This window comes from Boleophthalmus pectinirostris, unplaced genomic scaffold (assembly GCF_026225935.1).
Source record: "Boleophthalmus pectinirostris isolate CB_2022bp ecotype Guang Dong unplaced genomic scaffold, ASM2622593v1 HiC_scaffold_17, whole genome shotgun sequence".
Classification (NCBI taxonomy): Eukaryota; Metazoa; Chordata; class Actinopteri; order Gobiiformes; family Gobiidae; genus Boleophthalmus; species Boleophthalmus pectinirostris.
In genome coordinates, this window is record NW_026571115.1 from 9,552,983 (window position 1) to 9,580,743 (window position 27,761).

General features: G+C 39.1%; 2 protein-coding genes across 2 annotated transcripts in view; both read left to right on the forward strand.

Moving 5' to 3' along the window:
* kcnh4a (potassium voltage-gated channel, subfamily H (eag-related), member 4a) overlaps positions 1 to 22,638 on the forward strand; it is a 55,626-nt gene extending 32,988 nt beyond the window's left edge. The window contains exons 6-16 of the mRNA XM_020926218.2: positions 1,305 to 1,462; positions 2,847 to 3,054; positions 5,057 to 5,251; positions 6,678 to 6,877; positions 10,615 to 10,864; positions 11,664 to 11,878; positions 14,768 to 14,773; positions 15,881 to 16,194; positions 19,496 to 19,575; positions 19,743 to 19,819; positions 21,802 to 22,638. Of these exons, the coding sequence (XP_020781877.1) occupies positions 1,305 to 1,462; positions 2,847 to 3,054; positions 5,057 to 5,251; positions 6,678 to 6,877; positions 10,615 to 10,864; positions 11,664 to 11,878; positions 14,768 to 14,773; positions 15,881 to 16,194; positions 19,496 to 19,575; positions 19,743 to 19,819; positions 21,802 to 22,638 (2,540 nt within the window). The remainder of the gene's footprint in view (positions 1 to 1,304; positions 1,463 to 2,846; positions 3,055 to 5,056; positions 5,252 to 6,677; positions 6,878 to 10,614; positions 10,865 to 11,663; positions 11,879 to 14,767; positions 14,774 to 15,880; positions 16,195 to 19,495; positions 19,576 to 19,742; positions 19,820 to 21,801) is intronic.
* Positions 22,639 to 26,133: 3,495 nt separating this feature from the next.
* Positions 26,134 to 27,761, forward strand: part of rab5c (RAB5C, member RAS oncogene family) — a 28,895-nt gene continuing 27,267 nt past the window's right edge. The window contains exon 1 of the mRNA XM_020926253.2: positions 26,134 to 26,239. The gene's annotated coding sequence lies outside the window, so the exon portion shown is untranslated. The remainder of the gene's footprint in view (positions 26,240 to 27,761) is intronic.

The following is a 27,761-nucleotide window of genomic DNA, read 5'->3' on the forward strand; positions in this document are numbered from 1 at the left end:
GGTTGGGGTCTGTCACTGTTAATGTATGATATTAAGCAGCTCTGCCTTACATTTATTCAATTACAGGTAGTTTTATAGATCAAAAACACCTAGAAAAACAGGTATTCTGACTGTGAGTGTGGTCACCTCTCCACAGATCTGACCTGTAACTTGGTCTGGTTTACTCTCCATGAAGACAGAAAGGTTTAATGGCATATTGTGAAACATTCCAGACAAAGCCGTAACATCTCCATGGAGAAAAGCATTTGACGAATCCTCCACTAGAAAAGTTACACAATGCACCTTTAATGCAATTTTATTCACACTTTCTAATAAATTATCCCTTGAATATGTAAACATCTTTATGAAAAAAGTACTTTACATTTACTTTTTGCTACCACTTTAAACAATTAATTAGCTTTAATAACTTAATTAAAGGGTTGGGGTAAAGAGTTAGGGTATTTTTTATTTTTTATAGTTACAAAGCTCAAATCATTCTTAATAATCAGTTTGAATTATGAATTAAAGCTACCATCGGTAATTAGACTGGCTGACCCGCCCCTGATGTATTCTCACATATCACCACTAGAGGCTTTCTACGCCACTGCCGTCTGATAGTGTGCCAGCTTTTGTTTAACAGAAGAAAACCAGAGGCAATGAGAGGGTGGAGCAGGTTTTACATCTGCCATCTACTAGTGAAATTTTTTTTTTAAATCGAATAAGCTTACAGGCGGTAGCTTTAAAGATGCACTATGTAACTTTTTGGTTGGGGTCTGTCACTGTTAATGTATGATATTAAGCAGCTCTGCCTTAAATGTATTCAATTACAGGTGGTTTTATAGCTCAAAAACTACCTAGAAAAACGGGCATTATGACTGTGAGTGTGGTCGCCTCTCCACAGATCTGACCTGTAACTTGGTCTGGTTGAGTCTCCATGAAGATAGAAAGATTTATCCATACTGTGAAACATTCCAGACAAAGCAATAATGTCTTCATGGAGAAAAGTATTTGACAGACCCTCCACTAGAAAAGTTACACAATGCACCTTTAAGTCCTTTGTCGCACTTTAATAAGATTATAGGAAGGGTAGTTACTGTTCTCTATACCTTTTTGTACTAATAACTGAATTGAAAAGACCAAATTTTTTGCTTCTAAGTTCCTCATGAGTTCTTTATAATCACAATAATCATGGTGTCCCAAAGTATCAGTGACCAAATGGCGTCACGTACAGCAAGAAATTCAAAGTGTCGATTGATGAAGACCTATTTTTTATAATCATGTTCTGACTCATGAATGTTCTTTCTCACTTCTTTTTTTCTTCACAGATATCATTTTAAATTTCCGCACAACCTACGTCAGTCAGTCGGGTCAGGTGGTCTACAATCCCCGCTCGATCTACATTCATTACTGCACTACCTGGTTCTTTGTTGACCTGATCGCCGCGTTGCCCTTTGACCTTCTGTACGCGTTCAACATCACAGTGGTGAGATCATCAGACTTGGCATATACGCATGTGTGTGTGTGATTCATTTCTTTGGTTTTGGGTTTCAAGCTATGGCAACGGTGCTCTGTTTTTATAGCGATTGGGCAGTAAAAATCTAAATATTATATCTTTTAAATGGGGAAAGGTCTTCACAAAGTCCTTTAAATCAGAAAGCAAAATTTGACTGAAACCCAAGAATCATTTAAAATTGAAAAGTTTAACTACATGAAACCAAGATTAAAGAGACAAAATTCAATGCCTCCTCTGTCAGTGCAGAAATATGTTTTTTTTATAATAGCTACAGAAAGTGGTGCAATTATTCAACCCAGAAGATGTGATAGATGTCGGTTGAAAATACTTTAGACCATAAAATTAATATGGCAAGTCGGTGGACCCAATATCTGACAAATAATGAGAAAGTTCAACTTTTGTAGATCATAATATTGGAGATTGCTTTCCAAACTGTGAATCTCCAAGAGAGTTATTTCCATGGGAACAGGTCTAAACCAGGACTTAACCAGGACTGAATCGGGACTAAACCAAGTCTAAACTAGGACTTAATCGGGAATTAACCAGGACTGAACCAGGTCTAAACCAGGAATTAACCAGGTCTAAATTGAGAATTACTCAGAACTGAACCAGGTCTAAACCGGAACTGAACCAGGGCCAAACCAGGTCTAAACTAAGACTTAACCAGGACTAAACCAAGTATAAACTATGATTTAATCAGGAATTAACCAGGACTAAACCAGGTCTAAACCAGGACTGAACCAGGGCTAAACCAGGTCTAAACTAGAACTTAACCAGTACTGAACCAAGACTAAACCAGGTCTAAACTAGGACTTGATCAGAAATTAACCAAGACTAAACCAGGACTTAATCAGGACTGAACAGGACTAAACCAGGACTATACCAGATCTAAACCAGGACTTTGCCAGGACTGAACCAGGACTAAACCAGGACTGAACCAGGACTAAACCAGGTCTAAACCAGGAATTAACCAGGACTGATCCAGGTCAAAATCAGGATTGAAACAGGCCTAAACTGTTTTTGAACCAGGACTAAACCAGGCCTAAACTAGGAAGGAATTAACCAGGAGTAAACTAAGTCTAAACCAGTACTGAACCAGGTCTAAACCAGGTCTAAACCAGGACTTAACAAGGATTTAACCAGAACTAAACCAGGTCGAACTTAAACAGAACTTAACTAAGACTAAACTAATCCAATAAGGCATCACATTGCTTTTTGTTTGATTTTCTAACTGTTTTCTTTTAGGCAGTTCAACTTTTTTTTATTCTGAGCCAACTGTAGCAACTATGATACTGGACTCAACAAAACTAAGCTGAAACTAAAACTAAACATAGTATTTTTACCTGTTCCCCAGACCTCCCTTGTACACTTACTAAAGACAGTCCGGCTGCTCCGTCTCCTCCGCCTCCTTCAGAAGCTGGATCGATATTCCCAGTACAGCGCCGTGGTTCTGACACTCCTCATGTCCGCCTTCGCCCTGCTGGCTCACTGGATGGCCTGCGTCTGGTACGTGATTGGTCGAAAGGAGATCGAGAGCAGCGATCCCGTTACCTGGGACATTGGTAAGTCTTGGCATGTGTCTCACGAATTCAAATAATGATGTATTTTTTCCATTAGTTTCGGTTGGGGATGTTTGGTGCAACATTCATGACAACCAAAAAGCCATTACTGTGGACTGCGATGTCCCAATTACATTACGTGTAAACGAGGGGGCAATTATTGTTTAGAATTTCAATGAACGCAATTTTTGCAATTCCCAAACACATGACAAAGATTTTCAGTGCTATAAAACTTAATGAATTTTTGAAATTGTTTTTTAGACGAAGCTGAACCTTGCATGAAGTGGTGATTCAATTTTCGATTTTCAAAGTTTAATTCATTTGGGAAGAAAGTTATTATGAGTCAGGTTGTTTCTGTTTAATTGCAGATCCAAATAATAATAGGATTTGTTTTTGTCCTCTGCTTTTGAAATGTATTGTTGCAATGTTTTTATTAGAGAAGAATAGTCAGGGTTATCTCCACAAAAACATACCTGGAGTTGTGTTTTGTTTTATTCGCACAATGAGAAATGCTTTATTATTAGTCTGTCTACATGTCCAAAGCTCACAATGCTCTGTTCCACCTTGTGATGTCATGAAGCAGTAGTTTTCAGGTTAGCATCTACTGTTTACCTTACTTTTGTTCAGTAAAGACTGTAAATTCCAGTGCTGAAATGATCCAGATGATTCTAGTGTTTAAAAACATAGTGGAGCACTTCTTTTATTACCACATGACATCACAAGGTGGTACAGAGCATGTTCAGTTTGAGAGAAGAACACAGCCTAAATATGCAGGGTTTGTGTGTTAAACATGAATGAAACAAAACACAACTCCAGATATGTTTGTGATTGAGAAATTATATAATAACATAGATCAGAAAACGGTGTAATATGGACCCTTTAAGAATTCAGGATTTACTTTGACTTAATACTTGAAGCATAAATAGTGGTATAAGTGGCCTTGGTAGCATTAAAAGTAGCAGTAGTTGTAGCTGTTGTAATAGTAGTGGGAGCATTAAGTGTATTAGTAGCACTTTTAATGGTAAATGGTCACATTTTTATACAGTGCTTTTCTACCTTCAAGGCTTAAAGCACTTTACCACAAGGAACCACTCACCCATTCACACACACATTCACACAACAGTGTACACAGACACAACTACAGCATTGATTTGTGGGAGCTGGAATCACACCACCAACCCGTGGGTCAGTGGATCTGACCACTCAACCTGTGATGTTTATGATGGGAGCGCGATTCAAACCGCCAACCTTCAAATTAGTGGACAAACACTCAAACAACTGAATTACTCCCGCCCCTAATAGTAGTAGCAGTACTGAGTAGAGTAAGAGGTAGTAGTATTAGTGGTAGTAGTAGTAATAGTAATAGTAGTAGCAGTAGTAGTAGCAATAGTAGTACTAGTAGTAGCAGTAGCAGCAGCAGTAGTAGTAGAAGTATTAGTAGTAGCAGTAGTAGCAATAGTAGTAGTAGTAGTAGCAGTAGTAGTAGTAGTAGTAGTAGCAAGTAGTAGCAGTAGTAGTAGCAGTAGTAGTAGTAGCAGTAGTAGTAGTAGCAGTAGTAGTAGTAGTAGCAGTAGTAGTAGTAGTAGCAGTAGTAGTAGTAGTAGTAGCAGTAGTAGTAGTAGCAGTAGTAGTAGTAGTGCAGTAGTAGTAGTAGTAGTAGTAGTAGTAGCAGTAGTAGTAGTAGTAGTAGTAGTAGTAGCAGTAGTAGTAGTAGCTAGTAGTAGTAGTAGTAGTAGTAGTAGTAGTAGTAGTAGTAGTAGCAGTAGTAGTAGTAGTAGTAGTAGTAGTAGTAGTAGTAGTAGTAGTAGTAGTAGTAGTAGTAGTAGTAGTAGTAGTAGTAGTAGTAGTAGTAGTAGTAGTAGCAGTAGCAGTAGTAGTAGCAGCAGCAGCAGTAGTACTAGTAGAAGCAGTAGCAGTAACAGTAGTAGCAGTAGTAGTACTAGCAGTAGTTCTAGTAGCAGTTTGATACAGTGTATTTCAACATAGACTTTGTATGGTGTTTGAGGCTGGCTGCAGGAGCTGGGGAAGCGTCTGGAGACTCCGTACATAAACAGCTCAGTGGGAGGACCGCCCATGCCCAGCGCGTACATCGCCTCTCTGTACTTCACCCTGAGCAGTCTGACCAGTGTGGGCTTCGGCAACGTGTGCGCCAACACAGACGCAGAGAAGGTCTTTTCCATCTGCATCATGCTCATGGGAGGTACGCACTCTGCATTTAACTTCTAAATACATACAAATATAAATAAATACTTTTTTTGATTTTTGGTATATTACAGTTGTGACAATATTGCAGTGAAACATGAAGCAAATCAAAAATGCTCTATGTAACATTTCTGGTCGTGTGTCTGCCACTTGTTTTGGAGATATTTATTGTTCTGCCAGGAATATTCCACAGTATGGCATTAAAAAGTTATCTCCAGAATGGATGCTACCGGAGTTACAGATACAATTTCAGGAGAAGAGAACACACATATGAATACATGTTTCTGAAGATATTTCTAGCTTTAAAACGTCCACTATAATTAATCAAATACAAGATGGATAAGGTTAATGTAAAGTTCAAAATGCTTTGTTCCACCTTGTGATGTCACGAAGCTGTCAAGTTAACAGCTACTTTTTACCTTTTGTTAAGTAGAGATCGGCAATTCCAGTGCTGAAATCATCCAAATTATTCTAGTGTTGGTTGTATGGAGTTTAAAACACACCTGTATTACTACATGACATCACGAGGTGGAACGTACACAGCAAAAAGTGAAGTGTTAAAATTGACTCTCACAGAATCAATTTTAACATTTTCTCAGAGTTTATATGAGTCCAATCTGTTCTAAAGTTAATTTTACATTTTTGGAAATGTTAATTAAGTAACACTGGACCAAAGTTCCTGTTTAACCCCGAAATCCAGAGTTATATTAACGTTTTGAGAGTAAACGGATAACACTTTGTAGAGTTATTTTGATTTAGCTAAACAAGTTTATTTTAGTTAATTTAAGATGAAATTATGTACAAAACTGGTTCAAACTGGTCTTCTCTCACAAGAGTTTGAAGTGGTGAATGGGAGGAGCCTAATTAACACTAAAAGAAGTTGAATTAACACTAAGGGAAGTTGAATTAACACTAAGGGAAGTTGAATTAATCTCAAGCACATCAACTCTGACAAATAACCCCAACTCAAACCTCCATTTAACATTCAAATATTTAAAATAACACTTTTGGTGTTAAAAAAAAACAACCCTCTGAAATATTTTACCCTAATATTTTAACCCTCCAGTTTTTGCTGTGTAGTGTTTGAGAGAAGAACTCAGCCTAAATATGCAGGATTTGTGTGTTTAAACATGTGTGAATGAAACAAAACACAACTCCAGATATGAAAAAATTTCATAATATGGGCCCTTTAATCAAAACTCTGCATTGTTTGTATATGACATTCAGAGCTGTATGAGACCAAAAGCGTGAAAGACATCATTATTAGTATATTCTACAATGTTCTATATTTCTATAAGTTTCCTATATTTGCCTGTGACCTGCATATCTCAGACTGAATGACTAGATAAGAGACCCTATAGTTTCATTGTACTGTTTCAGCCTTGCTCTACATTCTTCATCCTTTTCCATTAATTTTTCCGTAGCCTTGATGCACGCCGTGGTGTTTGGAAACGTGACGGCTATTATCCAGCGCATGTACTCGCGACGCTCCCTCTACCACACCAGGATGAAGGACCTCAAGGACTTCATCAGAGTCCACCGCCTCCCCCAGCAGCTCAAACAGAGAATGCTAGAGTACTTCCAGGCCACGTGGTCGGTCAACAACGGCATCAACGCCAATGAGGTGAGGAGGAGACATAGTAGGAGTAGAAATAGGAGAAGAACTAACAAAAATATTACTATGCTACTTAGGGGTTTAGGGGTACACAAAAATCACGGTTCAGTACGTACCTCAGTTTTGATGTCACAGTTCAGTTCATTTTCGGTACAGTATTTGCTTGTTGTTTATGTGTGTGTTTATTAAACCAATAATTTGTTTTAAAATTATACAAAAGGGGAAAATTAAATAAATGCAGAGTGCGCTTCTCTGCTGCTGGCCCCAAACTCTGGAACACCCCCGTCCGAACAGCCTCGTCTTAAAACCCACTTTTATTCTCTGGCTTATAACACTGCGTGAGTGGTGTGATCCTTTGTGTCTTTAATTAATTTTACAATTTACTGCTATTGTTTTAGGACTGGTATGATCAAATTTTAGCAATTTACCTTTTTGTGGCCTTCATTTTATGATCTCTGTGCAGCACTTTGGAAACTGCTTGTTTGTAAAATGTGCTATAGAAATAAAGTGGATTTGAAGTAGATTCTCAAATAAGCAACAAATGTATGCAATATTATAAAATGTGCATTTCTTGTAAAAGGTAAACAAAACTTTTCAAAAAGTAAAGCGCAGCACTAACAGTTCCAGCATGAAGTTTTACTCAATCTTCATTTTTTTGGCCAGAAAAAATGAACTTGTCCACATTGTCTGCCGTAAGTGCAGATCTGCTGCAGTTACAACGTCCTCAGCTGTTGAAAATATATTTTCGTTTGGGACAGAGGTTGCAGTTATGGGGGGTGGGGGGGTGACGAAAGGTAAAAGTGAGGGCCAGGGGGTGACGACTGTAGTTTTGCAAGGATTCACGTGGTTTGGAGGGATGTAGTCAAGGCGGGGGGCAACTGTTGTCAAGGCAACTGCCCAAAATTTAAAGCGCTGAGGGAAACACTGCCACCCCAATCACGGACGAGTTCCCTCATGAATATTAAAGAGCCGAGCCTTCTGTGTAGCTGCACATGTAGTGGCGGACTGTAAACACATACCAAAAACAATTCGCCATTAATACATGTACCTTTACAACCCTAATACTACGACTATCAGTGCAGTAGACAAAGGGCTCTGTTGTCTCTAGGCCCCAAGGTTTTATGAGCCCAGAATTGAACCCTCTTCATAGTAATTAATATTAGAAGGGGGCCCATGTGAGACTTCTTGCCCTGGGCCCCAAATATTAGGTTGACGGGCCTGACGACTTTAGAAAGTCAGTCACACTCTCCGTATTGTGATTTTAATGTTTTTCATGTTCTCTAAAGCACTTTGAATTACTTTATGGATGAACTGTGCTATACAAATAATTTTGCAGTAGTAGTAGTAGTAGTACTCTTAACTTCTAAAAAGTTAACTAAATCAGAGTTGGCCTGGTCACGCTGCTGGTAATGTTGTACTTTGCTCTACTTGTACTTTTGCACTTATTGTTTTGTTCAAATGCTAACCCGTGTTTTTAAGAGTCCTACGTCAAAAACCCTTTTATTTGTCCTGCTCTTAAAAGTTTGCACAGGCCTTGACTAATCCATTAGTCGAATTAGCTTTGTGAAATCTTCTGAAAACATTAAACTAACCTTTTAAGTAGACAGAAAGTTGACAAAAGTGGCTTAATGCATTAGCAAAGAAGTACTAATTAAGTGTATTGAAAGCCTATCCTGTTAAAGGGCCCATATTATGCTATATTCTACACACAAATACTACATTTTATCCTGAGTTCTTCTTTCAAACAGAAAACACTGTCTGTCTGTTAAATAAAAGGTAAAATGTAGCTGTTAACTTGAAAACTACCGCTTCATGACATCACAAGGTGGAACAGAGCATTTTGAGCTTAGGAGATGTAGACAGACTAATACTAAATGACTCAAACATGTGTGAATGAAACAAAACACAGCTCCGGGTGTGTTTTTGAGGAGCTAATAACATTACAGCATGATCTAAAGCGTAATATGGAACTTTTAATAAAACTTGACAAAAAGTGAAGTTTTTGACATTTTAAATCTGATGCACGTTTTATGACTCCAATATGTCACAGAATATGGGTCACTTTGTCTCGAGAGTCTCACTCCACTTCCAGAAGTGGAGGATTAAATGAATAATATAACCATGGGGACAGCGGGCAGACCATAAGACCGCTCCCAGTGAACAGGAATAATAGACAAATCCTCATTAGCACCCCGGATGGCACCTTTGGGAGATAATGGATTCAGTGTTAGGCTGCTATAGGTCTGTGCGAACTTCACAAATGTTACTCACGTCAAAAGACAATATGGAGGGAAATCTTATGAACAAGAATAGTCTATTTTCAGGTGAGGATTCCAGGGCTATAGTTTCTATAACCACGAGGCATCATAGATTATAGTGGCCATTGGGGATCATGTCTGTCTGAGTTTCATGCTAATTTTGTAGTGATTATATGTGGTTTAGAAGGATTTATTCATGAATTTTAACATTTTTTTAACAATCCCACCCAGCCCCGCTCTCTCATTTACAAAAGTAAATTAAAGATATATATGTTGTGTTGTCTGTTACAACAAAAATGAAATATCTTGGGCATGTCAACACTGCAGATATGAGAGATGCTGATGATGATGATGATGATGCTGATGCTGGTGATGATGATGATGTATAGACAGTGTAGGATGCTCTAAGCTCAGGCAAATACTCTTATGCGCATGTTTGGTTCTTTCACAAATGATGTAAAGCTGTTATTGTTCATTGTACACAGCCCCCCTCTGGATTAATTACAAAAAAGCCAGTTTGCAAAGACTGCAGGTGTCTTACCAGTTTACAAAGACTGCAGGTGGCCTACAATGACACTTTGCAGGTGCTTTTGAAGAGGCCACGATGAACGAGTGCGACAGAGATGTTTGTTACAGCACGAGTGAACACTCTGCAAGCTCTACTTTGAATTTTATTGTACAGTTTTATTTGCAGACTGAACAAATTGGACAATGAAATAATAATGTCACTCACAAATATGAGATTCAGTGCAATAAGATATCAGTCCAATAAGTGGAGATATTGGTATGGCTCTCTTTTAAAAAACATAAATGTTTATTGTTTTGTATTGTCACTGTCCTTGCTTGTTTTAAAAATGGATCAGGAGTCCTGAATAAACATGAATAATGATGATGATGATGATTATGATGATGATGATGATACAAATAATTACATAAATAAAATGCAACAACAATAGCCTACTTGGTATCTTATATGACATGTGGCCATTACTGAAGTTGTTCCACTTCCAAAAAAATATTTTAAAGTGGATGCTTCCTTAGGATTCAAAAACTTAAACATGTTTTCTCTTATTGACCATAAATATTGAACTATGACTTTACTGACCCTTTATGCCTGAGGTTTAATATAAAACATTACATTATGTCACATTATAGTTACATCATCATTAAAAAGATAATTAGCAATATAATAAATGTTTTTTTTTTTTATATTTGGCTTTCCAAGTACCACCAGATCTAAACTGAGACTGTATAAGGCCTAAATGATGGTTACATTTGACTAAAATAAGATCTAAAAAAACAGCTCTAATATGACATTGAACGGTGGATAAAGTTGTTAAAAAATAATTATTAATCTAAATAAAACAAATACACAAATTGCAGAGGGTCCATCGTACCACCTGTTGTATAATACGTACACAACAGTTTTCTTTTCTCTGTACTTTTTGTCACATCTCACTCTCCTCCATTCCTCTTTCTTTCTTTCAGCTCCTCCATGACTTTCCAGATGAACTTCGTGCTGACATCGCCATGCATCTGAACAAAGACATCCTGCAGCTGCCAGTGTTTGAGCGGGCCAGTAGGGGGTGCTTGCGCTCCCTGTCCCTGCACATTAAGACCTCCTTCTGTGCACCAGGGGAGTACCTCATTCGCCATGGAGACGCTCTCCAGGCCAACTACTACGTGTGCTCCGGCTCCCTCGAGGTTCTGAGGGACGGGATGGTGCTCGCCATTCTGGGTCAGTCCAAGTACACAGTGGTTAAGTGTGTAGATCTCATTTCATTCAACTCAGAAAACTTTATTTATCCCCAGAGGCTACATCAAAATCATGTAGAACCAGAATCACAATGATATTTCTTCATCCTCAGGGGGAATGAACAACAATCCAATAAGAGAGAGCCAAAGAGAGAAAAATACAACAATGCAGGACATTAAGAAAGGGTCACATCTGTGTTTGAACACATAATATCTGATCTCTGAAGCTAAGCACGGCTGGTTTAGTGTGTGGATGAGAGACCACTGGGAATACCACGTGCTGCAAGGACTACAGTCAAGTGTCATTATGTCCTTAGGCAAGACACTTGCCTAGCCCACGTCACCTAGTGTGAATGTGATGTGTCAGAGTTGTTGTCAGAGGAGTCTTATGTGTGTGACTCTGCCCCAGGGCAGCTGTGGCTATAACAGTGGCTGGCCAGCAAAGTATGAAGTGAATGAATAATGCATTGAAGGGCCTGTATTTATTAGCTGTCACCAAAATGACTTATGTGGGAGTGTTTTGGTGAGAGTTTAGAACAATAATATCATTTATTCAAATGATCAATAGCTTAATTAACTCCCAATTAAAATTAAAGCCAAAGGAGATGTAAGAGAATAATTATTAAAATATAATCAGTTGTTTTAAATCGTGCAAAATTCACCTACAAAATGCCACTCCTGTAAATTTACCTTAAAGTTACTTATGTCCGTTTGATTCTCAGCCTACAATGTGATTATGAAAACCACTGCATTAGTTAAGGCTCTCCCCCCTCTGTGTCCAGGTAAAGGGGACCTGATTGGGGCGGACCTCCCGGGGCAGGAGCAGGTGATAAAGACCAACGCAGACGTGAAGGCTCTGACGTACTGTGACCTGCAGTACATCAGTGTGAAAGCTCTGAGGGAGGTGCTCAGACTGTACCCAGAGTATGGGGCCCGATTCAGCTCTGACATCCACCATAACCTCACCTACAACCTGAGAGAGCCGGCCAACACAGAGGTAAGCCAACTGGAAGTGCATATGACCAGGGCCATATACAGTAATTTGGGGGCCCAGAACAAGAAGACTCTCATGGGCCCCCTTCTAATCATTAATAGGCAGAAGTTTCAGTTCTTCTTGCCTAAGACCCTGGTGCCCTGGACAACAAACCTTTTCACTATAATATTCCACAGTAATGTATATCTTAGCTATCTCCATGGAGAATATCTTTCCTTTTTAACTTTCTATTTCCATGAAATCATGCGGGTGATGTGCCTGTAGAAAGTTACACAGTGTTGCCTTAAAATAAAGTTTGGGTTATAGCCCAAGTCAGATTTCCAGTGCATTTAACTTTTTAAAACTTATTTTATTAATAATGTTTTCTTAATATTTTCATCTGCTGTCTAAAGATTTGAGAGTTGTATTCAGGTATGAGTCCTTTGAGAGTCCAGGTACAAAGTCGTTCAACAGTACATTCCTTTCAATTATGAAACACCTGCAGTGAGTGACATTGACGCAAGAAAAGAAAAGTATTTTTAGACTTTCAGTAAATGACATGATTAGATGAGTCTTTGTTCCATCTCATCTTTGTTCTAATGAGAGTATTTATGGACCGCAAACACCTGCACCATTTCCTAACGGATTAGACTACTCTCTTTATTAAAACTTAATTCATAACAAAATGACCTATTTTTCTTCATTTTGGAGAATTTAAGTTAAGTAATTATACTTCCTGGCTTGTCTCATAGAGATGTTGCTATCTTTATTGTTGGAGGGGCTGTCACCTGCTTGTTTCTATGGATACGTCACTGCGCTCTTTTTTTTTTTTTTTTGTATTTGTTTTATTTCGAACATGTGTCTCTGCCTGGAATGTTCCACAGTGTGACATTAAACTACTTTACCTTATATTTATTCAATTACAGGTGGTTTTATAGCTTAAAATACCTACCTACCTCCAGCTCCTTCATCCCTCCCACTGTCTCCAATCAGCCGACTCACTGGACCTTGGGGGACAGAGCTTTTACCATGGCCACCCTCACCTTCTGGCACACTCTCTCCCTTCACATCAGACACTCAGACTCACTAAGGCCCCGTTTACTCGTACACGGGTACTTTTTTAAAGTGAAGAGATTTCCCTTCGTTTGTACCTGTCTTTACATACAAACGGCAAATTTTCCTCAGAAAAAAAATCTTTCTAAAAACTCTGTCTAAAGTGGAGATTCTGGAAAACTATGGTTTTGCATTTACATGTAAAATGAGACAAGGTTTAGGCAGCTCATGTGTCAAAATGCAACCAGTGTTTTCCTTTTGCTCTGATGATGATCATGGAGCATTCAGAGCAGCAGTTGCATTTCTTCTGGAGCAAACACTTTTCATGTGTTTGCATTTGCCACTTCTCCCTCCTACTCAAAGACCGAGTCGCTGGTTTTGGGTGCGACCTCAACCTCGGTTTTGGGTCTGACATTGGGTCTGACCGGCGCTTGATGTCGCATTTATGCAGGTTGATGGAAACAAAAACTTTTTTAGAAAACGATGCTATGTGCATGACGTTATTTGGAAAACGGAGGGAGGGAAATACTTGTTTCTCAGCATACCCGGCTCTGTGTAAACGAAGCCTAACACCTTAAAAAAAACTGCTCAAAACAGGCTCTTTTCCTTTTCTTTTCCACACGACTGCTCCTCATTACTGTTTTGTCTGTCCTGTCCTTGTTTTAGTGTTACTTTATTGAGAAGAGTCTTTGTGCTACCGTGAAAAGCGTTATATATAAAGCTGATGTATTATTATAATTATTATTATTATTATTATCTGGTTTGGTCTCCATGATGATAGAAAGGTTTAATACCACACTGTGAAACATTCCAGACAAAGCAATTACATCTCCATGGAGAAAAGCATTTGACAGACCCTCCACCAGAAAAGTTACACAATGCACCTTTATCTTATTTGTTGAGTTATGCTTTTAAAGAGGATACAGGATACAACTCTTTGCTCAAAAATGCAGTTCCTTTATCTAATTAAAATCCCCACACATTGTCTAAAGATAGAAGGGCTTCAGTGTCTTGTTTCTTGTGTTTCTTCAGGGAGGCAGGTTTCCATGGTTACCCCAGGTGTCTCAGGTACGTGCCATGGAGACGATGTGTATTAAAACTATGTTTGCAAGTCCAGGTAATAATCTCAACTTCTCTGACAGTTAAATGAGCGAAAAGAAGTTTTAAAAGTACAAGTCAGGCCACAATTAAGTATAAAGATAAACAGAGAGAGGTTGTGGTGATGAGAATTAAAGATATAGTTGTATGTGCTGCTACTGATTTACTGATTAACTGTATCACAACTGAACATTAGCTGCCATAGAGTGAGACCATATCATAGAGAGCCTTACTGGGTGTATCAGAAACAGGTTGTGGTCGCAGGATCTGGCAACCCAACATGAAGAGCTCATTCTGTTTTTTGATCGGTTAATGCAGTTGTCTTGAGAAACAAAAATGTCAGCAAGTTTGACATCGGCCGTGTCTCATTTCTCGTTCCACACTTCTTTCTCCTTGATTCCTCTCCTCGATCCTACGTTTTTCAGCTGTCCATAAAATGTGTCATATAAAGTGGTGTCCCAAAGAAAACCACGGAAGGAAGGAGTAAACATGAGGGAGGCTTCAGAAGACAAACATCAGATAAAAGAACTGAACTTTATCACTCTCACTGAGGAGTTTATATCCTCTATTCTCACCGAGTCTCCTCTGTGGGTTAGACTTCCTCACCCATTTCCTGCAGAATCAAGGAGAAGGAGGCAAGGAGAAGGAAGCAAGGAAAGAGAAATGAGATGCGGCCATTACGTAAAATCTTGGTATTAGTACACTTTAAATGGCCTCAATAAAGCATGAACAAAGACTTAATTCACAACTTTCTAAGACCAGTGTGGTGTTTTGCGACGACAGTAAAGCTAAAAACAACTAGCATGTTAACGCGTACATCCTGATTATCGGAATAAAAAGCTTTATAATTAGATGCCAGAAGCACGCAACATCAAGAGGAATTATTTTGGCCTCAAGAGCTGCTCCTTATGTCTTTGTTCAGACTTTATTAAGACTAAGAACTTTGAGGACTACAAACAGATCAGCATTACATTTGTTATCAGTCAAGTTTTTAAAGTTTGATTTGAGAATGTATTTATTTGCTACATCAAATCCAGCATAAATTATATTACATGACTCTTTTGAATGACTCAGATGGCTTTTCAAATTTTCTTAGGCTCCTTAGTCCCATGAGGTTCATTTGGTCTACCGATAATTTATGTTAGTAGGTTCTTTTTTCAGACCAAGAGTTTGTTTTCATAGCTGACAGTTTCCACTGCTCACTAGCGCTCTTCCTCAGAGTGGTCATCTGATGTTGCTGTGACGTGTCCAGTTGGCTGATATGTACAAGTTTTGGCCCTATCTTCCAACCGGTGTAGGCAGGACGACAGCGCCATCTGAGCAGAATGTGAGAAGGAAACAGCGAAGGCGTGCATACAAACAACAAAACAAAAAGCAGAACAGGAACAACTCAAATCGGCAATCTCTGATCACTGTAAAAAGGAGAACCACATTATGGACATGAACAAACATCATTGGGACAGATTAAAACAAACACCGCTGCTGGATTAAAGACGCAATCGAAATGTGGAAACACGCCCACGTGACTATAAACCGGGACGAGGGGGCTTTTTTATTCTCACGCACATGGGATACTGTCCTGAGGAAGTTGGACTGCAGATGGCGCTGTCGTCCTGCCTTCACCGGTAGGAAGACAGCACCAAAACCTGTATAAATCAGTTGTTTAAATCAGCAACATCTCGTGACCACTCTGACGAAGACTGCTAGTTCACAGTTGAAACAGTCAGGTATGAAAACAAACTCGACAACAAACAACAAACAGAACCTAATAACATATATATATATACTTAGGCTCCACTTATTTGTTATTAGAACTGTCACATAACCACAACTTCTATCACTTCTATTTGTTTTCAATATTGTATTTCCGCACAGGACCAAAAACTGCCTTTTATCATCGAGGCCTGTGACGGAGATGAGGACTCGGAGCAGAAGAGGGTACCCCTACCTAAAGGCGTCGGCAGCCCAGTTCGTCAGACTCGTTACAGTACGCTGTTGGGGGCGGAGCTACATCAGAATCCCGCCCTGCGCCTCTGCAGGTCTCCGGTGCAGGGCAGAGGCTGTAGTCCGATACCCCAAACTTTTGAAGAACTTTCTCCTCTGGATAAAGACTCTCAGCCTATGTATCGGCCCACGAAACTACTAATGCCCACTCTGCCCTGTACCAGCCCACTCAACCTCAGCCCAAGGTACATTTTAATGTTTGTTTCTACTGCTAAAAGGGAAATTTTAAACTGAATAAACTTTATGTAAGTTTATTTGATTTTTGTCTTACCAGCACATGGCAGGAGTGAAACTGACTCTTGTGAGCTTTAAGTCGTGTTATAATACTATTACCTCGTCAAAAACATAACTGTAGTTGTGCTTTATTTCGTGCACACATACTTGAGTAACTCTTTATTATTAGGGTTCCACTAGTTTCCACCTTATGATGCCATGTAGTGGGAGTTGTAGTGGTTGTTTTCCAATTAACAGCTACTTTTTAACTTTAACAGCTATCTTTTATCTTTAGTTCAATAGAGATTGGCAATTCCAGATCTGAAATCATCCAAATGATTCTGGTGAAGGTGTATGTAGTTTAAAAACACAGTGGAGCACTCCCTGTATATTTTCACATGACATCATTAGGTGGAACAGTGTGTTTTCTGTTTGAGATATTAAAAGAACAGTTCAGAATTTTGGACATAGGATCTAATTTCCTAGTGAGCCAGAGTGTTGGAGACGTGTGGAGACATTTTTTAAAATATTCCATCCAGTCCTTGTATTTGCAGAGGTCACTGGTGCTAGGCTAGTGCATGTCAATGGCCATAGTTAGCCTGCCATTATAAACAGTCTTACCCACTCCACAAACACCCGAAGCAAATCTATTATTACACCAGACTGTCGATGTGAATGTTTGTGTTGATAGAATAATTTTAGAAGTAAAAACAACCTTGCATTTGAAGGATTTATGTCTGAGCAGCAGCAGCAAGTTGTACTACCTGATAGAATGTTTGGCAGTGGCGGACTGATATATGAGAAAATAGTCCCTCAACATGCGACGATTCATGCGATGCAAGGTTAGTTTTATTTCAAACATTATTCTATTAACACAGACATTTACATCGACAGTCTGGCGTAATAATAGATTTGCCTAAGGTGTTTTGTGGAATAGGAAAGACTGATTTTAGTGGCAGGATAACTATGGCCATTGATATTTATTGCTATTTTGTGAATTTGCTCTTATTTTATTTTACTGGTTTTATTATTTTATTTTATCATTTTATTATTCTTGTTATTATTATGTATTTGTGCAGCACTTTGAAAACTGTTTGTTTGTGAAGTGTGCTATAGAAATAAAGTGGATTGGATTGGACATGCACTAGCCTAGCACCAGAGACCTCCGCAAATACAAGGACTGGGTGGAAACAAGTATCTCCACACGTCTCCAACACTCTGGCTCACTAGGAAACGAGGCCCTTCGTCCAAAATTCCGAACTGTCCCTTTAAGAATCATGACCAAATTTACTCAATATTTCACTCTGCCACTTTAGCTGTACAGTTTTGGAGGGGCTTATTAGAGCTGAATCACTTTGCACCTGTAACTGACAAAACTGTTTTAGAGATCGTTACCAGTCTGAGTTCATCTACTTGCTGCCTGGACATGTTACCCACTAGATTTCTAAAGTCCGTCCTCAACAGTTTACTTTCACCACTCACTCACATAGTTAACATGTCACTTCAATCTGGAACATTCCCAAATGCGTTGAAAACTGCAGTCATTAAGCCTCTCCTAAAGAAGAGCAGTCTTGATGCCACAGTACTGAACAATTTCCGACCCATCTCAAATCTGCCGTTTTTTGGCAAAGTCCTTGAAAAAGCTGTTTACCAACATCTTACGAACTTTCTCCAAATGAACAACTCCTTTGATGTTTTCCAGTCAGGTTTTAGAGCCCACCACAGCACTGAGACTGCTCTTATCAAGGTGACAAATGACATCCGCCTGAACACTGATGCAGGCAAAGTCTCAGTCTTGATCCTGTTAGATCTGAGTGCTGCTTTTGACACTGTCGATCATGGGATCCTCTTACAGAGACTAGAGGACTGGGTGGGCATCTCTGGTACTGTACTAAACTGGTTCAAGTCCTATCTAGAAGACAGGAAGTATTTTGTTGAAATTGGAAACTGTGTCTCAGATGACATGGCCCTGACCTGTGGGGTGCCTCAGGGGTCAATTCCTGGGCCCCCTGTTGTTCAGTCTCTACATGCTGCCATTAGGCCAGTTAATAAGCAGCAATAATGTGTCCTACCACAATTATGCAGATGACACTCAGATCTACGTCTCTCTGGCAGCAGGAGACTATGGACCAGTGGAGTCACTTGGTCATTGCATCCAACAGATCAGTGTGTGGATGCAAAACAACTTTCTCCAGCTAAACTCTGACAAGACTGAAGTCATAGTGTTTGGTCCACAGAAACAAAGGGACAGTGTCAGCAGTCACCTCCAGTCTCTCTCTAAAACCTTCAAATCAGGCAAGAAATCTCGGGGTAATAATGGACTCAGACTTGAACTTTAACAGCCACATCAAATCAATAACATCTGCAGCCTTTTACCATCTAAAAAACATAGCAAAAATCAAAGGTTTACTGTCTAAAGCAGACTTGGAGAAACTTATCCATGCGTTTGTCTCCAGTAGGTTAGATACTGTAATGGTCTGCTCACTGGTCTCTCCAAACGAGCTGTGAGAGCTGTGCAGAACATCCAGAACATCCAGAACATCCAGAACATCCAGAACATCCAGAACATCCAGAACGCTGCAGCTCGGGTCCTTACTCGAACTAGGAAGTACGAGCACATAAGTCCTGTGCTCAGGTCTCTGCACTGGCTTCCTGTGCCTCAGAGAATAGACTTTAAAGCAGCTCTGCTTGTACAAGTCTCTCCATGGCCGAGCACCAAAGTACATCTGTGACATGTTAGTGTCATATGAACCATCTCACACTCTGAGGAGCTCAGGGACCGGCCTCCTGCTGGTGCCCAGAGTCAGGACTAAACAAGGGGAGTCAGCAGTTTCAGGTTCATGCAGCTAAAACCTGGAACAGTCTTCCTGAACATGTGAGACAGACTCTTCTGTGACGCTGTTTAAATCCAGGACTCAAAACATTTCTGTTTAACTGTGCATATAACTGGAAAGGTTTTCATTCCGCACTCTTCTCTCCAATTTATGTCTCTCTTTTTTAATTTTAATCTTCATGATTATTTATGTTTTGATTTGTTTTTATTATGATTTTAATGTATTTCTTATTCTGTAAAGCACTTTGAATTACTTTGTGTACGAATTGTGCTATACAAATAAACTTGCCTTGCCTTGCCTTGCCTATTATTTGAGGTTGTAAATGTTCCTGACAAATGTGACAATAGTGTGAGACTTCTTTAATATACTGGAACATTGGTGGTGTTGTTATATCTATCTGCATTGATGTTTTATGTTTTATGTTTTATTTATTTTTCAGAGTGGTGGACGGGATAGAAGACAACGGGCACAGGTTTCAATTTAACGTTGAGCCGAATGAAGCCAGTTCTAACGTCACAGGTACATCTCCTGAAATCAACTCTTTATTATTCGTCTTTCTCTTTTAAATACTCCAAATTCAAAGACATACTGTACATGCTCAACAGTTTTAGCATTAAACATTGTCTCACGTGTAAGATTTCCTTTTGAGATTTTCCTGTTTTTTCTTTTTCCACACTTTCCTTCAGCCCCTCTGGAGGTGAACACGAGTCTGCTGCTGGAGACTGAGGAGGTCAGACAGAACATCAGCAAACTCAGCAAAGAGGTACTGTGGTTTTGGACTAACTGTGGTGTTGTTGAGTCCAGATAGTAAATTTCCTTCTGTGGACAATATTTATTTTTCAGGTACAAGGTACAATATGTAACTTTTTGGTTTGGGGTGTGTCACCTGCTTGTTTCTATGGATATGTCATTATATGTTCCACAGTATGACATTAAACAGCTCTATACCTTACATTTATTCAAATACATGTCTTTTATAGCTCAAAAATACCTAAAAACAGGCATTCTGACTGTGAGCAGGGTTGCCTCTTCACAGATCTGACCTGTAATTTGGTCTCCATGAAGAAAGGTTTAATACCACCACTAAATAATATTCCAGACAAAGCATTTGACGGACCCTACACCAGAAAAGTTGCACAATACATCTTTAAACGTACAGTATGTAACTTCGTGGAGATGGCATTTCACCTATATGATTCCACGGAAACAGAAAATTAAAACCACTTTGGAACATTCTGGAGAAAGATACGTTTTGTGCCACAATATTACAGCCAAACATTTCCATTCAACATTTCCAAAACAGGATGAGATGCACCTCCAGGCCAAATAAGATCAGGTTTGTGGAGATGCAAGCACGCTCACTTTAGGACATATGTTTGTCAGTACATTAAACAGGCTAAGAGTCTATATTTTGGTTAAAAAGTGACATACTGTGGCTTTAACATTAGTGGAGTAATCAGTTTCACTAGTCACATGGAGGGTTATTTTGACATGTTGGCACTGAGATGTCTGTGTAGTCCCTCAGTTGTCCAGATATGATCCAAGGCAAAAGGAACATCTAGTTCTTCAGTTGTGGTCAGACGCTGGTGGACACTGCCTTATATTTGTCTCAGGGGAGGAGATGATTGCACTGAAACTAACACATCTGTTTGTTTACAGTTTGTTAGCCCAGCCTAAGCCCAGTGGTGGAAGAAGTACTCAGTTCTGTTACTTAAGTAAAATTACAGATACTGAACAGATACTAAAAAAGTGTATTATTATAAATAAAAGAAAAGTCTTTTAAGCAGATTTTTGAGATTTTGTAGTGATTTTTGCATTCTGAATTTTCTTCAATTGAATCAATATTTTTTTTCCTAGCTATTTTTATTCATATCTTTTTCCTTGCTCAAACTACAAATGTGTTAAAAATAAACCTCTCAGCTTTATCAAGATCTCAAATTATAATTCAACATAGATTTACTTTTTAGTCCTTTTCAAAAATGTAGTGAAGTAGAAAGTACACATACCTGTTCTCAAATGTAGTGCAGTAAAAGTAAAATGTATCCACTTTTAAATGTACTGTACTTAAAGGTACTTAAAGGGTCCATCGCCTGCAGGTCTCCATGGAGATGTTTTTTCTTTGCCTGGAATGTTTCATGGTATGATATTAAACACACTTAGATCTTACTCACTTATTCATTCATTTATTCATTACGGCTGTTTCTGTTGCTCAAAAACACAGTAATTCTCTCTGCGAATAGTGTTGCCTCTCCACAGATCTGACCTGTAATATAACTTATGGTTGTCTCCCTTGAGATAGGTTCAGTGTCTGTGGTAGTGTGGTCTAAAGCAAGAAAAATATCTGACGAAGGCTTTTTTTGCTGAAAAGTTATTTAAAAATGAAAAAGCTTTTGCACATCTGCCATCTGAGTGTGCTATGCATTTTTTCACTTTTGTCTTGCTGCTCCTTGCATTTGCACCTCTGCAGGAATTTTGGTGTGCGTTTTCTGTTTCTTTTGATAGTTTAATGTCTACCATGGAACATTCTAGATAAAACAATGACATCTCCATACAGACAAGCATGGACCCTCCCCCAGAAAAGTTGTGCAATGTACCTTAAAGTAAAACACAGATACCTGAAATGTATTTGTACAGTACTTTCCTACTTTGATTTTGTAACATTCCACCACTGCCTAGACCTGAGAGGAAATCAGAATGCCTTCTATTGAATGCTACTTACTTTCTTTCCTATTTTTCCATTTTCAGGTGACTAATTTGAACCAAGAAGTCTCCAGCCTGGCCAAAGAGCTGCAGAACATCATGCACTTCCTCCAGTCCCACGCCTCCAGCTTCCACTGCTCTGCCCCGGCCCCTGCCTCTGCTTTCTCCTGCGGGGTCCCGATGATGGCTCCCCCCGCCGTCACCGCCCCTTTAAGCATCTCCACCGGCCTCCACCTCCACCACGACGCCATCCCCCACCCGCCCCGAAATATATGGGCCTGCTCCGGTCTCCCAACCCAAAGCAGGAGCCCCACTTTGCTCAGTACCTCCAGACAGAACCTGCTCACGTCCCCATGTTTGTGCTGTAACGAAAGAGACGGGACTAGAGTGCACAATTTTTCATCTCCAACTCCAAGCTCTCCGTATATTAGCCACAGACACGCCGGACCGTCTTTACTTGGGCTTTCTTCTGCTTTTAACAGCTACTCAGTGCAAGTGGGATACAACAACATCACCATCCCGACTATGAGCACGTCACGCCCGATGTGTTCCCCAGGCAACCATTCGCCGTTGAGCGTCAATACGGAAATCCAAGGATCGCAAACGCCAATTCATGCTTCCCTAACTCCGACCGGACAACCGCATATACACACGGCGTTCAGCCCCCTCAACTCCGCAGGGGGGACATGGACGAGAAATAGCCAAGTAACCGCCAATGTGGGACAAATGAGGCAAAATAATCCGATAGGGTCCGGCCAAGTGCATGCGCAGGGGTCTCTGTTGGGGTTTCTGGGTGACAGGGGGTGTACAGAGGCTAATGCGGACAACGGGGAGGGGTCAGGTGAATCGGCTACAAAGCTTTTAGACTTGGATGGCAACTGAGATGTTTTATATTTTTGAGTGTACTTTTGTGAAGTAATTACCATATTTTCCGGGCTGTTAGACGCGCTCTTAAGCCTCCAACCCCATCAAAAAACGACAGCACGCCCCACAATCCAGAGCGCCCTATATACGAATCCACTCGGGTGTCCCAGCACGACTTCAGTAAACTACAAAGCCGCTCCACCCACAGCGCACGCAAACGCGCACAGAGCACACAGCGACTGCACAGCGAAAAACACCCACAGCCACACTCATCACTACCCTCTGACGAGGAACGGAACGGAGGAACCAACTGAAAAAGCGAGTGCAATGTGCCACTTCTAGACACAACTGAACAACTGAGTCACTGTGAACACGATAACAATCCAGCGGTCCCAGACAGCACCCTCCCTACACCCCACAACTGAACAAAGCCCGGAGTCACCGTGAACGCGCCAGACAAAGTCCCACTGACCCATCCAACTGTTGTGTTTCGTTTAAAGTCCGGTACAGTTTATTTATGAAAAAAGGTCAAAAATAGACCATTTAATGACAGTGCGCCTTATAATCCAGAGCTCCTAATAGCCCGGAAAATACGGTAATGCATAAAAAATGTTTAATATCCAAGCGATTGGTGTTACCATTTTTGATCAATGGATACAGCTATTACCATTTCAGAAGCTAATTATTTGCTTTTATTTGCCAGTAATTTGACTATTTAAAGTGTATTGTATTATCATTTAAATGCATGGCTTTTAAACTGTATTTTTTATATCTGTTCTATTAGAGGAGTAAAAGTTGAACCACTTTACTTGTGCTGAAGTACAATGGGCCAAAGTGGTTAGTGAGAGTAAAATGCTCAAATAGCCAGAAGAGATATATTTGTCGTCATGGTAACTACGCCTATAGGAAATTTCATACCCTGATTTTATTGAAGTATGAAGACGGTATATGACTAAAATAATATAAGTCTGTTGATATTTTGCAGCTGATGTCATCAACATTCCCGGGGGTGTGACCCTAACTGTAAGCACTGCTCTGTCTGAAGCTCTGACTTTAATTTGAGCTTTATTTTAGCACAGTCTGACTAGAAAGAACTTTTCAATTCAAGTTTATTTATATAGCACATTTAAACTACTTCAGCTGACCAAAGTGCTTCACATACAAGTCAACAAAATAGAAGAAATAGTTACAAATACATATATATAGAAAACAAGAAAACTACAATAAAAACACCAAGATAACCTGACTAGCTAGTACTAAATGCCAGGGAAAAGAGGTGAGTTTTCAGTCTCGTCTAACTTAGCTGGCACAGTTTTTCACTTAGTCACTCACCTTTTTGTTTAAAATCTAAATCCTAAACAGCATTGTGAACGCTCATATATCACAAAATGTGCTGTTTAAATCCATTTTGTATTTTTTTTCTTGACTTTTCAGACAATATTAACACTTTTTGACAGTGTTTGTTAATGTGTGCATTGTGTCTCCATGGTAACTGGTAACATTCTACCATAGAGATCCATGTAGAACACCCCCAGCATGATGTCAGTGCAAAGTATCAATATATATATATATATATATATATATATATATATATATATATATATATATATATATGGATATTTGGCAACACTGGTTCATGTGGTTCGCTGGCTCTCCCTAGTGGAAGTATCTTGAATGTATTTATTTACATTGAAAATTGGCTGAACTTTGATTGAACCTTCTCATCCAGCTCCATAATAAATGTTGCATCGTACTTAAGGTTTAAAGCAGCAGTTTAAAGTGTCCATTAGTGCCTAAGTGAGATACATATCAATTACAGTTTATAGGCATCTGTGCAGTATTTACATGGTTATGGATTATGGAATTTCAGATTGGCTTTATATGCTTATAGACAAAGTGGATTTTTAATTGCTCATAAATTCTAGTATTATTGTCAGTGTCAGTTGGCTTGCCAAAGTGACATGCATACATTTTTCTTTAAATTACATATAGGCTATTTGGCTAAACTATCTAACTTTTACATGAAGAAACAACCTACATATACTAATTTTAATGTACCACAAGTACTGAACATTTAGATGAAGATCAAGAAATTTTTTTTCCATCACAGCTACAATTTTCAAGAGGTTGAAAAGCTAAACTAACACTGTGTAACTTTTCTAGAGGATGGTCCATCATGGTTTGTGTCCAGTGTATATGCTGTTTGCCTGGAATATTCTACAGTATCGCTTTACATGTGTCTATCTCCATGGGAACAAACAGTTCAGTTCTGTGGAGAGACAACCTTGCTCAATGTAGAATGCATATTTTCCCAGTCATTTTAGCATTAAAATCACCTAATTCAATAAATGTCATACTGTGGAACATTCTTGGCAAAGCAATAACATTTCCATGAGGACAGGAGGGTGGATCCTACAGCAGCAAAGTTACAAAATGCACCTTTAATGGACCAATATTACGCTATTTTCTGATCTGCTAGTATGTTATAGTTTCCTCATCAAAAACATACCTGGAGTTGTGTTTGTTTCATTCACACATGCCTAACACACAAATCCTGCACATTTAGGCTGAGTTCTTCTCTCAAACAGAAAACAGTCTGTTCCACCTTGTGATGTCATGTGGTAATAGATGAAGTGCTCCACAACATTTAGATAACTTGCAGCTCTGAAATTGCCTATCTCTACTAAGCTAAAGAATAAATGTAGCTGTCATCATAAGGTGGAGCTCAGCATTATGAGCTTTGGAAATGTTGACAGAGTAATAATAAAGGATTAGGCCTACTCAAACATGTGTGAATGAAACAAAACACACCTCCAGGTCTGTTTTTGAGGGAGCAACAATACATTACATTACAGCACATTTCAATTCAGTCAACTATTAATCAACTGCAAACAGAAATCTTTACTATTCATGCACAACAACTTAGTTTTCTTTTTCACACATACACATTGCACAGGATTTTATGTGTTTTTTTTAAAAACCATCATTGAACTTGATTTTTTTTTATATATCTTTGTCAAGGCTATTCCATAAATTAACTCCTTTCACAGTAATGCTTCGCTCCATGACCTTGGTACTGAATCTGGATTTTTTAAAACATGTAGGTTCCTTTGAATACAAACATGTAGTTTTCTTTGAATATTTACAGGTCATACATTGCACTTTGCTTTATACATTTCTTTGAGGATATTTAAGTCAACAATATCATGCATTTTCAACACTTTAAGTTGAACAAATAATGGGTTGGATGACTCTCTGTAATGACAACAAAATTATAACATGGCTTGAAGCAAAAGAGTCAATTCTGCGTAATATAGGAGCTTTAAAATGAGTAAAAAGGCTTAACAAAATTCCCAAACCCAGCCCATTTCATACACAATAATCTAACAGTTTATTATTACGTCTAAAATCCGCTTGAGGACGCCATTTCCCCGTGTATCCATTGACAGGGAGCGCTTTTCTCCCACGGTCAGGTCTGGCTCCATTGGTCAAAGCGCTTCTGACAAACACAGGGGGAGGTTCCCGGAAAAACAGCCGACCGGAAGTGAAGGCCAGAGCCGAGAAGCAGAAGACGAGAGCCGCGGCCGCCGATGCCAGCAGAAACACACGCGAAAGTACAGTAAGTCAGACACGAAATACGCACGAAATACTGTTACCAAACGCGACAATTACTGATGTTGAATTTGTGTTTGGATCGTATTGTTCCTGGCTGTTTTTCCCACCTGCGTTGAGTTGAGCTACAGAGAAATGCCGATCGGGTTTAGCTTTGGAGCTGGTAGCAAAGCGACAGCATAATTACCCTTAAAAACACAATTCACCAATACTAATAAGTACATAATAAACCTGTATCTACAATTGACAGACGCAGTATTGACCCTGATCTTGTTGAATTGCCAAATAGTTCACGTAATGGCACCGTAAAAAAGGAAAGTTGTCCAATGACGTGAGAGTTAGCAGCCCGATGCTAACGTGGCTACATCGGAACCTGTCTTTTGGAGCTTTCTTGCTAAATATAAATAAATTTATACCATTAACTTGTAACTTGTCAATATACTTACATATTTTGTTGGTATTTAGATGTTTGGCTCGTATAATTAGGTTGATCGTGTTTTAACAGTGGGAATAAGTATTAAAAGACAAGCTTGTTATGGGAATTTTCTATGTTAAGTATATTTAAGCTATTTTTTAACACTATCATTAACCAATTTTGACGATCTAAGGTTTAACCAAATTGTGTACTTGTATACTACGTTGTGTATACCAATATTAATTAGATTTTGGTATTACAGCAAGTCTAGGCCCGTCAGCAATCATCAAAATAGTAAATATGTGAAAATAGCCTAAGCTGTCTGTAGTCTTACAATTTAAAGTAATTGTTTTTCTGTTTGTTTTCATGAGTTGTGGCCATGTTGCTAGCTACCTGACACTTTCCAGCTTGTTCTCTTGTGTACCTTTGCATGATGTCATCCCTTTTTAAAACACAGGATCACATTTAATTTCAGTAGGTGGTTCTGACAATGCTTTGCGACAAGAATAGATCATAAAGGTTATATTTTTGCAGACAGTAATCTTCTCACTGACTCATTCCTTGGTTTAAATAGCTTACCTGCACAAGCATTTCTGTAGCGGTGTAGCACTTGTTTATGGAGGAATAAAGATGACACAACTGGGACCTTTGAGACAGGCAGATTTACAGTTTGTTGCTTGAGTTTTTTGTTTATGGTGAGTGGACTATGACCTCTCAAAGCAGTTTTTATAATACAAGGCCCTATGGTAAATTATGGTTTAAAAAATGTCATTGAGCCTATGAGAAACAGTTTTGAAAGCTATCTATACAATAGTCTTTGGCTCATTGTCTGGGAAGATAATAGGGGTGTGGCTTTTTTTTTTTTCTTAACAGTTTAAGTATTTATTAAATCATTTTGAATTCAGACTTTAAAAAGATGGATACTTTATTGATGCCGAGGGGAAAAAATAAAATAAAAACAGAAAAAGCAGTGAGATAACATTTTCAGATGCATACAGACACTTAACACATACAGGCAACAGTTACACAGCTATAGACATTCAACTTTCACACACTTTCAGTATTGATAATGTGCAGTGACATGCTGGGGGTGTTGTACATGTTTGTATCTATG